Raw genomic sequence first — 13,288 nt, forward strand, 5'->3', positions numbered from 1 at the left:
TCAAAGATCAATTTCAAAATCAAAGCCCAAAGGTAGTTCAATTAAACCCATTTCCAAACAAAACTTCAAGAACAAGATGAACATGCAACATGCATGAATTCAATTGGCATCAAAGCTTCCAATACATGATCAAATGAGCCAATTCACTCAAAAACATGATGAATTCATGAACTATAACCCAAATATGGACATGCATGTGAGGATTCTATGAAAACAACTTCAAAATCCAAGAATGTAAACATGCATGCATGAATTCCTACTCAAATCAACATATAAACCAATTCTTGACTTTAATCTCCAAATTTCCATGAATCATGCAAGAACCAACTTAAATTCACAAACAAGAAGGTAAACATCCTACCTTAGGTCTTGAATTCAAGGTATACAAGCTCAAATGTGCAATCTACTCTTCAATTCTTCAAGTTCTCCAAGTAACTCTCTAAATGATGCCAAACTTCTCCTCTCTCACTCTCTCCTACGGTTTTGGACTCAAAATGGCTGAGGAAAAGTGATGCCAACACATGTAAATCAAGACTAAACATTTGGTCTAGCAAGGTCCACTTAATGGCAAAAGGGTAAATAAGCCAACTAATGTAATTTAACATTATTTAATCTAATTTAATCATACCATATCAAATTTTAATTAAACATACCATAAAATCACATAAATTCTAATTAACACAAAACACTAATCGGTTCCAGATTCGGCCACCGATAAGGCATTCAATTTATAGTTCGAAACTTAAAACATGAACAGATAAATCAATGACAAACAAATAGAAATGTATTTAACATAGCACATTCATGCAATCAGTTTAGGATTTCATCCTAATCAGTTACTTAACATGCTTAATCATAGATTAGCACTAATCAGTGGTGAGGGTTGTCACAGTAAGTTTGGACAAGTCAAAGTGAACTATACATTTAAAGCAATTCTACATAATACCCTTATAGTGCTAACTACTTGTCACTCCGCCTTAAAGAAAACTACTCAGAATTGAAATGAATAATTGAGATTTAATTAGTGTAATAAAATTCTAAGTAAAAGTAGGTAGTGTTATCAAGGGGTGCTTGCGGTTCGGTTGTGGTCGGGGAACCTCTAATTCGCCATCTGTCCGCTAGATTGGCGGATTGAAAAAAATCAATTCGCATCCGTTTGTCGAACTGGCGGATGCGGATTAAGCGGATTCGCGGATCGATGCAAATCGGTTTGGTGATTTAAACTTTTACAAATTTTGAACATAATATAATAACTTGTCAATATTTTTTTTTTTTTGATAACAATCTAACTCAACATAACCAAATGATTATCAAGTAAATTGTTAAATACCAATAATAAATACATATAAGAAAATCACGCATTATCGAAACTATTTAATTACATTTTTTAATTCAAAAACTATTTAATTTGATTTTTTTTAAAAATGACAAAATTAAATTTGATATTTTTGATACAAAAATACCAAATATCAACACTTGCCATTTGATAAAAGGATTTCCAAATTGAAAATACAACAGAATATCTCTTTTTCAATTGAAAACACAAACATAATATTTAAACAAATTGAAAATGCAAAATTTTACAAATTACTGGAGGTACTTGAGGTTTGGATGTTTGGTTACGGCTAAAGAAATCTCAAATCCGCCATTTGTCCAAAATTAGACGGATTGAAAAAATTCAATCCACAACTATTTGCTCGTCATCACGCATCCGTTCAAAATGCGGCGTATCGGTTCGGTTGGTTTGGGCGAATCCAAATATCCACTAAGCACCCCTAGTGTTATCTGCTTTCGCTGCTCTTCCACTTCATATAGGAAAGGTAAAAGAGAAAGTGATCAATTTCAAACATGGAACCAAGGCAGTAGCACATTTGGTAAAGGCCTAGGGGTTAAGACCCCAGGTCTCAAGTTCGAAACTTCTTGGGTTAATTTCCTGGACGTAGCACAGTTGGTTAGGAGGTTAAATTTCAAATTGTCACTACCCCAACACTTGGTGTGAATTAGCTATTCCCCCGCTGCGTGAGTCCTGATTTAAGCTCTTGGGGGGTCAGGACAAGTTCTCGGGTTATAGTATTTTACTCAGAACGAACAACATGATATCTTAGTAATCTGTGCGAGGGGCGTTGCCTTGGACCTACGAGAGAGTGGATGGATTTTCCTGTAGTAGAAAAAAAAAACAAAAAACAAAAAAAAAAAGTTCCAAACATGAAGTCCATGCCTAAGGGGGTGTTTGGTCTAGCTTAAAAAGACCAACTTATAGATTTTAGCCTTGAAAAAAGTTAATTTAGATAGTTAGTTTTAGCTTTTGAAAAATAACTTCTGCTTCTAACAACTTTTTTGAAGCAGAAATAAGCTTTGAATCTAAAGCTGCTAGGAGGTAGCTTCGTAGGTTCAGCTTATGCGGAGGGGAAGGAGTATTACTTAAATATCCTTTGTCTTTTCAATTATTTACTTTTTTGCTATACTATAGAAAAATCAGAGAAGAAAAACCAGAGAAGAACTTGCCCATTCTCGTCGTCTTTCCCAATAGCAGCAACCTCAGCTTCATTCTCACCGTCTCGCCGCCGTTGTGAGAACTTGCCCATCCCCTTCGCCTCTGCGTTCCAAACCCACATCACACTTAACCCAAAATATATATATATATATATATATATATATAAACACACATAACAATTCATATTAAAAAATAAAATAAAATCGATGACTGTGTACACATATATACACACACAGAGAGTGTGAGAGAAAAAGAGAGACGTAAAGATAAAGAAAAGAAAAAGACAAGTACTTTATGTATATATATCTCTATACTATATATTAAGCAAAAGAGGATTTTTAACCCCCAAAGCCTGTGGGAGCTTCAATATCCCAATTTGAATTTTCTAAATTTTTTATTTTAAAAAAAAACTCAGCATTTATTGATTTGGTCAAAATCCCTTGATTAGCATTTATTAACTTTTTCCAGTCCACATGTCTTCCCATATGCCTGTATTTATTGATTTGGTTAAAATCCCTTGATCAACATTTAAAATCCCCTCATACAAATAATTATAGATACAATCTGTGTATAGTTATTGCAGTACCCTTTTCAACTTCTCCCATATATTATGGTTAGTGATAAGATTGTTAAATTATTTTTATAAAAAATTAAAAAAAAACATAATTTATATATTAAAAAAAATCTAAAACAAATATAAATATCTACAATTATCTCGTGCATAGCACGGGTGATGGGCTAGTATATATATATATATATATATATGAAAAAAGCAAAAGAAAATTGAATGAATCAAGAGAGCTTCAAATCCAAAATAGATATTCTTACTAAAAAAAAATGATAATTAATTACAAAAAGTAGAGATAAATTCACCTTACAACTAACAGGGGTACAAAATATATTTATACATCAAAAAGTTATTTTACAGTTTATTAAACAAATAGTACTCACTAATTTAAATCTATAATCTAACAATTATACCAAACAGATTAATAATTTCTGATTAAAACTACAAACTATAATCTATAAAATAATGTTTGAGAGCTCTAATGCAATTCCAATAATGTGGAGAGTGTCTATGTGACGGTAGAACCCACACTCCTCTCTCTAGTCTTTCTCTCTCTCCCACCTCATTAAAGCTCTATTTAGAACTCTAGTATTAAAGTTATGTATCGTTACTGATAATCTATTAAGTTATAAGTTATAATATGTTTATCAGCCACACCAAACACCCCTTAAGTCGTCATCGTCGTCGCCGTCATGCATGGCCAGAGATGAAAACCCACACATATTTATGTTCCCATGGTTAGCCTTTGGTCATATGTTTCCATTCTTAGAGCTCTCCAAGCTCATAGCCCAAAATGGTCTAAGAGTCTCTTTCGTATCCACTCCTAGAAACATCCAGACTCCCCAAATTGCCTCCAAATCTATCCCCTTTCGTCAATTTAGTGATATCCAAAGTGGACCAACTCCTCCGAAACGCAAAATCCACACTCGATCTTCCCCACCACAAAGTCAAGTACCTCGTGAAGGCCTTTTCCTACGATCAACTCCAACAGCCCATGTCTCAGATTCTCTCAGATTTATCTCCCCATTGGGTAATTTACGATTTCGCACCATATTGGCTCGGCCCTCTTGCCTCCAAACTCGGCGTCCCCAGAGTCTTCTTCAGTGCCTGCGTTGTGCTTTTTGGGTCCTGTACCAGTGTCAAAGCGCACGAGTGGTGGAGACGATCGCACAACACCAGAGGACTTCACTCACTGCTAAACCTAAATGGATCCCATTTGAATCAAAAATCGGGTTTAAGCTTTTCGAGATTAAGTTCAACGACATATCCACCAATGATGAAAACGTTCCGACTACATTTCACTTTGGAGCGGAGATTGAAGCTTGTGATGTCTTGGCTGTGAGAAGCTCTAATGAGTTCGAACCCGAATGGTTGAAACTTATGGAAGAGATTCACATGATTTGGGCCCAAATGGCAATGTTCATCTTGACCCACACCATATCTAAATGATTTGGTAATTTTTGGAGCAGTAACCGGAGGTCTTATTTCAACGGTTTAAAATCCATCTAATTTCAAAATAAATTATTTGTTGCAATTAGTTTTATATATTTTTAATTGTTACTAAATTTAAAGACGCTGTCATGTCCTATTATCGTCAGATTATTGTCGATTTTTCGTTTGACAATCAGAGACTTGCTATAATGTTCAACAGCGTCGGAAAGTTCTCAGAGTATCGCCAGAGTATTCTGAACGTTACCGGAAGTCGCCAGAATGTCTGTCATTGGACATCAAGAATATCGTCGGAGATTCACCAAAATGTCTAGAACATCATTAGGGAGAAAAAAAACAGAAGAAAAAATAGAGAAACTAGCGTGAAAACATAACAAAATTTAACCATATCCCCTCCAACACCACAAAACATGAAAAAAAAAAAAAAAAAACTCTTTTAGAGTACATAATTTTCAATTCGCAAATTTATAAAAATTTAAATTTTGAATTAATTGCTCATCAAGTAGCATAAATTTACAGTTTTAAAACTACAAAAATTATCAATTTGCTTGTTTATCAAAATACAATTTCATGTCATGGCAGTGGTGGAGATCTCAGATCAAAAGTTTCTAAGAGTTTGTAAATTTTTAGTTTGTCAATATTTGCTAAACTTTTTTTGTTGTTTTAATAAAGAAAAAAAAAAGGCTACAGCCATAGAGAAAAGTAGAAATGTATCTTCAAAATTATAAAATTTTACAATTTTCACCATTTTTGTTCAGAATTTAAAAATTTTCTCAATTAAAACAGGAAGAGTGAAGTGTGTAATAGAGAAAAGAGTAAAAACTGATAGATCAAAGGAGAGAGGCAAAGGTAGAGAGATGGAACTCCGACAACTATTTTTATTTAGATTTAGCCGAATTTGATGTCGATTTACTTATATCTACTCTAAATTTGAATATTCTAGTGAGTTGTCTTGTGATCTTGACCAAATTTGAGCAAATCTATGTGAAGAACATCGCTAGAAACTCATCACCTTCGTAGTCGGGCGAAGCAAGGAGTCGGTAGTTGATGGTTGTCGGTGAATCACAATTAATGATGGTCGCCGATTGCTGGTCATCAATGAGTGTAAAGCGGAAAGAGAGAGAGAAGAATTCCGGTGACACTTCGCCATCTTCTCTCCTTCGAATGAAATCACTCTGGCACCACCACCACATGCATAATTATAGTACAAAACTTCACACATAACCTTTCTTGAAAGAAGAGAAAACTAGAATCCAGATAGTACTTTAATAAAGAGAGAAAGTTTCCTAGAAAAAGGACATGCAATGCATCTGTGGGAGAGAAAAGCGCATGATATTCATTGCTATGACTACTGTGGGAAATAACTCATTAGCCTTGGGACTTTGAGTTTACACAAAAAAATTATGGGACTAAATAGAGTATACTTCTTTCAAAGAGGACATGCGGATAATTTGTCCAATTTTTTTAGAATTTTTAGCATTTTTTTAATTTTTTTTTTCGTATTTGTAACATTACTTTTAAATAAATTTACACAATAATTTTTTTTTTTAATGACGCTCAGGCAATTTAAATAACTGAAATTTGTAACATTATTTTTTTTTCTTAATGAAGCTCAGGCAATGATGGGAAGCTTCTTTGTTTCTAACAATTTTCCTTTGATGGGTTGGGTTGATGTAGTCACTGGAATGAGTGCTAGGGTTGAGAAGAATTTCAAGGAATTGGATTTGTTCTATCAAGAATTCGTTGATGATCATCTCAATCCAAAGAGGACTGAATTCATGCAAGAGGACATCCTTGGCATCTTACTTCAACTGAGAAAGGATCAGTTCAGTCCAATTGATCTGACTTTAAATCATATTAAAGCAGTGCTCATGATGAGTTAGTGACTAAAAAAACTACATATAATTTCTTGTTCATGTGGTTGTAGACTAAAAGCACCACTAAGTTCTGTTAGTGGAATCTCATTTTGAACTAAACATTGCTTAAAACTCCAAATTTCCACTCCTTTCAAAACCCCCCAAAAAATTAATAATAATATTTTTACGTTGTAGAATATTTTCACAGGTGGACCTGACACAAGTGCAGCCACCGTGGTTTGGGTGATGACTGCGCTGATGAAAAAGCTGTGATGGAGAAAGTTCAAGAAGTAAGAAAGTCGATTGGAAAGAAAGATATGGTGGACGAAGATGATATTTAAAAGCTTCCTTATTTGAAGTCAGTGATAAAGGAGGCAATGAGACTGTACCCACCCATTCCGCTCTTGCCGCAACAAACAATTGACAAGTGCATCATAGATGGGTACCTAGAACCCCGGTTTATATTAATTCATGGGCCATTGGAAGGGACCCTGAAGTTTGGAAAAACTCAGAAGAATACTTGCCTGGGAGATTTTTGGATTGTGATACTGATTTTAGAGGACTAAATTTTGGACTAATTCCATTTGGATCTGGTCGAAGAGCAGCCTACGGCCAATCTTCTTTACTCATTTGATTGGGAATTACCTACTGGGATGACAATTGAAGATATTGATACTAATATCAAGCCTGGTCTTACAAGGCATAAGAGAAATGCTCTTTGCCTAATGCCTAAGAACTACTTTGTGTAACTAAGGCATCCTTTGCTCATTAACTAAAATAAGACCTCCAAAAAAGCATAATAATGTTAAGAATTACAATATTTTACTCACTATTTCACGTGTAAAACATAAATATGAATGATGAGATATACTAACACAATTTTAACATCTATGATGATAATAAATAATAAAAAAAGTAATCATCTAGCATTATTGTAAAAAAACAATGCTAACAAATTAGTTCATTTCTAATTTTTTGACTTTTTATTATTATTATTATTATTATTATTATTATTATTATTATTTTAAAATATAAACATGTTTCGAGAGATTTTGGGTAAATTACATATACCCCTCGAGGTTTAGTTAAATTACAGATACCCTCATGAGGTTTGAGAAATTACAGATACCCCACTGAAGGTTAAATTTGCATAACAAATTAGGGGACAATTTGTTATGAAAATATAAACTTCAGGGGGTAATTTGTTATGAAAATATAAATCTGAGGGGGTATCTGTAATTTTTCAAACCTTAGGGAGGGGATCTATAATTTAGTTAAACCTTGAGGGAGGTATATGTAATTTGCCCCCATTGATGTTTTGATTCTAATCCATCGACGCATCAGTTGCTATTAAAGGCCCAACAGCCCATCGATTTGAATGAACCGTTGAGATGAGAGGTTCAGTGAAACTTTAAACTTGAGCCTAAAAAGTTGAGGCCCGTCAGTTAAAAGTTACAGCTACCGGTGGGTCGGGTCATAGCTTATCTAAAACAATTCGAATGGTAGTGCTAGAGGCCTCGAATTCGAGGCCTCCAATTTGCCTCAAATGCGGTTTTTTTTTTTTTTTTTTTTTTTTTTTTTTTTTTTTTTTTTTTTTAAGGATGGTTATGGGTAAGGATGTTCCAAAAAAATTAGACATTCTGCACCAACTCATCGTATAAAAGGGGTGTTTGGGAAGAAAAAAAATAGCCTAGTTTAGGCTAAAAATCATAAAAAGACAAAATAGGCTAAAATAGCTAATAAGACAAAATATCACATCAAACCCATAATCATTTCACTTTTTCTCTTACAAACATCACATCCAACCACAAAAAAATCCAATCATCTTCCCAAACACAAAAATTTTAACCTACTAAAATAACCAAAAACTAAAATAGCCTACTAAAATAGCCACTTCCCAAACGAGTCCAAAATTATATGAAATTAACAAAATTTAACCAACAGCTTAATTGATCAGTCAATTTTATCATTCAACTAGTCTAACCTAATTGACTGATTAGTTAAACTTTTGGTTAACATTCGTTAATTCCATATAATTTTGTACGATGAGTTGGTGCGGGATGTCTAGTTTTTTTGACACACCTCTACACATAACCACCTTTAAAAAAACAAATCAAACCAACACAACCCACCAAATAAAATAAAATAAAAAAAAAACTGGACAATCAATTTTATCACCCAATCAGTCTAACCCAACTCACTTGCAGAATGTCTAATTTTTTAACACACCCCCAGACATAACCATCCTTGCAAAAAGAAAAGAAAAGATGGGGAAAAAAAAAAAAACCAAACTAACACAGCCTTAACAAAATAATAATAATAATAATAATAATAATAATAATAATAAATATTAATAATTTCAATTTGAGAGAAATTCGAGGCCTCAAGCATTATTCCAATTCGAATTGTGTTTCCACATTAATCTAATTTATTTTTTTTAAGGAAAATGATTTGGAGCCCTAAAAAAGCCCCCCTAATCCCCAAAACGACGCCGTTTTGGCGAGTTTTTTTTTTTTTTTTTGCCTTGGTATGAAAATTCGGGAGATTAGGGAGGGGGGTTTCGGGGGACATAGCACGGCCCTTTTTTTAAATGGTAAAAAAAATTGAGTGAAATAATCATGAAATAATAATAATAATAATAATAATAATAATAATTTCAATTTGAGAGAAATTCGAGGCCTCAAGCATTATTCCAATTCGAATTGTGTTTCCACATTAATTTAATTTATTTTTTTTAAATGGTCAAAAAAAATTGAGTGAAATTATCATGAAATGGATTTTTCTACAACTATAAGAATAACACTTAGAATAGGAAAATATAAATAATTACAGAGTGAAATTGTATTACAAATAAAAAAAATATGCATATAATTTTATTTTTAAATTCACTTACAATAATTTGGAGTTTGGGACAAATAAGTTAGATAAATAGCATACCATATCATATCATTGTGAATCAAATTAGGAGAGACTTTTTAGAGGTCTCAAACATTTTTTAAAAAATAAAAGTAGTGATATACAAAATATATATACATACACTCAAAATAGCATAATGTGACAAATCTTGATTTTATCATTTTAAAGCAAAAGATCTATTAAGGTGACTTGTCAATCTTGTCAAAATTTCTGTATGAAAAATATTTTTCTTAAAATAATGATATCCTAACAAATATATATATATATATATATATAATTTGATACAAAATAACCTGACTGAATTTAGGACACATCATTTTAAAAAAATGGTCATTAAGATGATTTATAGGTACATGACTGACCCCACATAATTTTGATAGACCATTTTTAATGAAAAATATGTAAGAATCTCTTTTTCAATGTGATCTCACAGTGAATTGAGCCTTCCATTTTGGCCACCAAATAGCATTTAGTTGAATACTAGTTGGCATATTTCTTATTAGTTTCAACAATTACAATTGAATTTTACAATAGGCCAACACCACTGGTTCCCTCTGATTCTCTATCTCAATATTTTTTTTTTTTCCCATCATTTTAATTGATCTATAATTATTTAAGCATGTGTTAAAATTTTCATATTTCAATATTCTCTTATAATTCAACAACTATGAGTGAATTGAAATAGTAGGAAATTGATTTTTGAGATAAAAAAATTCCTGGCCGACATGATATTCCTTCCTATTATATTGAATCACAAATGACCCTGTCTTGCATATTAGTGCCTAGCCATGAGGCAAAGAGCATTCTTCTTATGCATTGTAACACCAGGCATCACATTAGTATCATCAGTATCTTCTTTCTTCATCCCATCAGGTAGTTCCCAACCAAATGAGTAGAGAAGATTGGCAAGTGCAAGCTCCACTGGTGCAATTCCTAGATTGATCCCAGGACAGCCTCTTCGGCCAGCTCCGAATGGAATTAGCTGAAAATCCTGTCCTCTAAAATCAATATCACAATTCAAGATTTTCTCTGGCAAAAACTCTTCTGGGTCTTCCCAAGCTTCAGGGTCTCTTCCAATGGCCCATGAATTAATATAAACTAGGGTTTTTGGTTGAATTTCATACCCATCTATGATGCACTTGTCAATTGCCTATCGTGGCGAAAGTGGAATGGGTGGGTATAGTCTCATTGCTTCCTTTATCACTGATTTAAGATAAGGAAGCTTTAGAACATCATCTTCATATATCCACCATATATTTCTTTCCTATCAACTTTCTTACTTTTCATGAACTTTCTTCATCACTTTGGGTTTTTTCATCAATGCAATCATCACCCAAACCACGGCTGCTACACCTGTGTCTGTTCCACCGGCAAATATATTCTACAAAGAAAGTTCAAAAATTAATTGATATATATATATATATATAGGTTTTGAAAGAAGTGGGAAATTGGACTTGTAAGCATATAATGAGAGAGGATAAATTGAAATTTGGGCTACTAAATTTTTTTGGACATTTTAGTAGTGTTAGTCAGCAACTCAAACTCACAATGAAGACTGCTTTAATGTGATCCAAAGTGAGATCAATTGGAGGGAACTGATCATTTCTCAGTTGAAGTAAGATGTCAAGAATGTCCTCTTGCATGAATTCAGTCCTCTTTGGATTGAGATGATCATCAATGAGCTCTTGATAGAACAAATCCAATTCCTTGAAATTCTTCTCTAGCCTAGCACACATTCCAGTGACTACCCATCAAAGGAAAATAATCAGAAACAAAGAAGCTTCCCATCATTGCCTGAGCTTCATTAAGAAGTCCATGAAATCTACTTCTTTCAAACCCTTCGCTTTCCTCGTACCTTTTCCCAAATGCCACTCTGCAAATCAATGTGATTGTAAGAGACATCACTACCTCACTCAAATTAACAACCTTTGATGAATCCGCGAGTTGGGATATTTTCTTCACCATCCTTGAAACCTTGTCTTCGCGAATGAGCCGAAAAGATTGGACTCTCTTGGAGCTAAAAAGATGAACAAAGATCTTTCTCATCTCTCTCCACAAGTCGTTGTAAGGTGAGAACGCCACGTCTAAACCATTGTAAGAGAGCTTTTGTTGTCTGAGCAAGATTGGTCTGCCTGAAAATGCGAGGTCATGGGTTTTCATGACGTGTTTCACCAGGGTTGGAACAGAGCCAAGTCGAAGGGACATGAGAGGACCATGTTCTTGAGCTAGTTGGTATAGGTAGCTGTGTGGTGCTGATGAGTTAAGGATGATTTGGTGTAAGTTTCCGGTGAAGGGAAATCCCGGAGGACCTGGTGGTGGACGAGGTGTTTGTCTATTTGTTGTTATGTGTTTGATGAAGAAGAAAATAATAGTAGAATTGGGAGAGGCTAGAAGGAAAAGAAGAAGAATTAACATGGTTAGTTGAGTTGTTGCAAGTGTTTGCTAGATATAATAAGGATGTGAGAAAGATAGTCCTTTTATAAACCTCTTCCAAGATCCATGTATGGAAAATGGATTGCCACCCAAAACTGAGGACAAATTGTTTGGGTGGACAAAAATGTTATGACTATTAGATTAATTTATTTATTTTTTAAATTATTGATGGTTTATATATTGAAATGTAAAAAAATAAACGAAATGGATTATGAAAGTGAGACTCGTGATAGGCCTCACAACTGGGACTTATGGTACAGTCTACTTTAGTATACATTAGATTGGGGAGGAACTGAGTATTAAAATTGAATCTCAATCGCGCATTAATTTTTTAGATATGTTTTTAATTGTACATATCTTTAGTGTTAAATGTAACCCACACTATACTCAAATGAATAGTCACAAAATATGAGTAATTATCTTGTTTTTTCAAAATACCACATCGACTATATACTCGTCTAATAATAAATATCTATATACTCACGTGGTCCGTGAAATAAAAATAATAATAGGCAAATTATGAAATATTATTAATTTGAAAACACAATCACATCACAGTGTTTTGTACCTATGTAATAATTTTGGCACAAAATATACTCTCTTTTTGTAATTTTTTACATTCTAATTTTGTGAGGATAGTGTTTATTTTGTTGGTGACATTAAATAATTGCAAAAAAAATAAAATGGACATGATTTGTTTTAGAAATAATATGAATTGTCGTTATTTCACTCAGTTTTTGCTTTTGAAGCCAGACCTAGCAGCCTCACTTTCATTTCCACTAAAGTGAACCTCCCATTTCGCTCCCACTAAAATAAGCTTTTGATTTGATTTGAATTAATCGAAAACAAATCACGCACGTCAAGTTATTTAGTTTTGGACTCAAAATTAGCAGTCCTTCAAGAATCAAATCAAACCTAATTGAAAGCCGAATTTATTCAATTTATGAAATTAATGGTTACTTTGTCTATCCCTAGTTACAACTTTTAATTAGGTGTTTGTTTCAAAAGAGACTTTAGTCCTACCCTGTTCACAACAAAAATAAATAAATAAGTAAATAAAATAAAAATAAATAAATAATAAAATTTGAAAATAAATAAATTAAGAAAAATTTATTACTTACCATGTTGATCAAAGCAGGGATGCATGTAGGGGATGCCGGCAGGGACGGTTGCACCCCTAAAATGTTTAAAAATTGTGTATACTAGTAAGATAATTTTAAATTTGATTAGCTCGCACTCTCCAAAATATTTACATTACAAAATTTTAAAAATAGTTTTTAAATTGAATTTTATCAAATATTGATCTATTCTATTTATTATCTGTATTATTAATTTTTATATTTATATATTGTTTAAAATTACTTGTATTATTTTATTTGTTTCTATTTGTTGCTATTCTTGTTTTTTCTTTTCATATGTCATTTATGTTTTTTTTTTCTTTTTTTGTAAATCACATTTTAATTTGCTTGTGCATCTTATTTTACATTCATTCTTATTTGTTCATTCTCTAGAAATAGAAATATTGTCTAGAAATAAAAATTTTATCTACTTCAACATGACATTCTTAAAATA

The 13,288-nt window shown here is 32.8% G+C and overlaps 1 protein-coding gene and 2 pseudogenes across 1 annotated transcript; 2 read left to right on the forward strand and 1 right to left on the reverse strand.

The window, feature by feature from the left end:
• Window positions 1–3,758: 3,758 nt before the first annotated feature.
• On the forward strand, window positions 3,759–4,511 carry LOC114262426 (UDP-glycosyltransferase 91A1-like). The gene has a single exon (XM_028202781.2). It carries the CDS (start codon window positions 3,759–3,761, stop codon window positions 4,509–4,511), a length of 753 nt encoding a protein of 250 aa, XP_028058582.2.
• A 131-nt stretch (window positions 4,512–4,642) lies between these two features.
• On the forward strand, window positions 4,643–7,116 carry LOC114262427 (5-OH-xanthotoxin synthase pseudogene; annotated as a pseudogene).
• Window positions 7,117–10,058: 2,942 nt separating this feature from the next.
• On the reverse strand, window positions 10,059–11,784 carry LOC114262436 (5-OH-xanthotoxin synthase pseudogene; annotated as a pseudogene).
• Window positions 11,785–13,288: the final 1,504 nt, after the last annotated feature.

This window comes from Camellia sinensis, chromosome 12, assembly GCF_055761805.1.
Source record: "Camellia sinensis isolate YWXY chromosome 12, ASM5576180v1, whole genome shotgun sequence".
NCBI lineage: Eukaryota > Viridiplantae > Streptophyta > Magnoliopsida > Ericales > Theaceae > Camellia > Camellia sinensis.

What these genes read in the sequence shown, in the direction of transcription:
- LOC114262426 (XM_028202781.2), top strand. Translation starts at nt 3,759, where the DNA reads ATGGCCAGAGATGAAAACCCACACATATTTATGTTCCCATGGTTAGCC.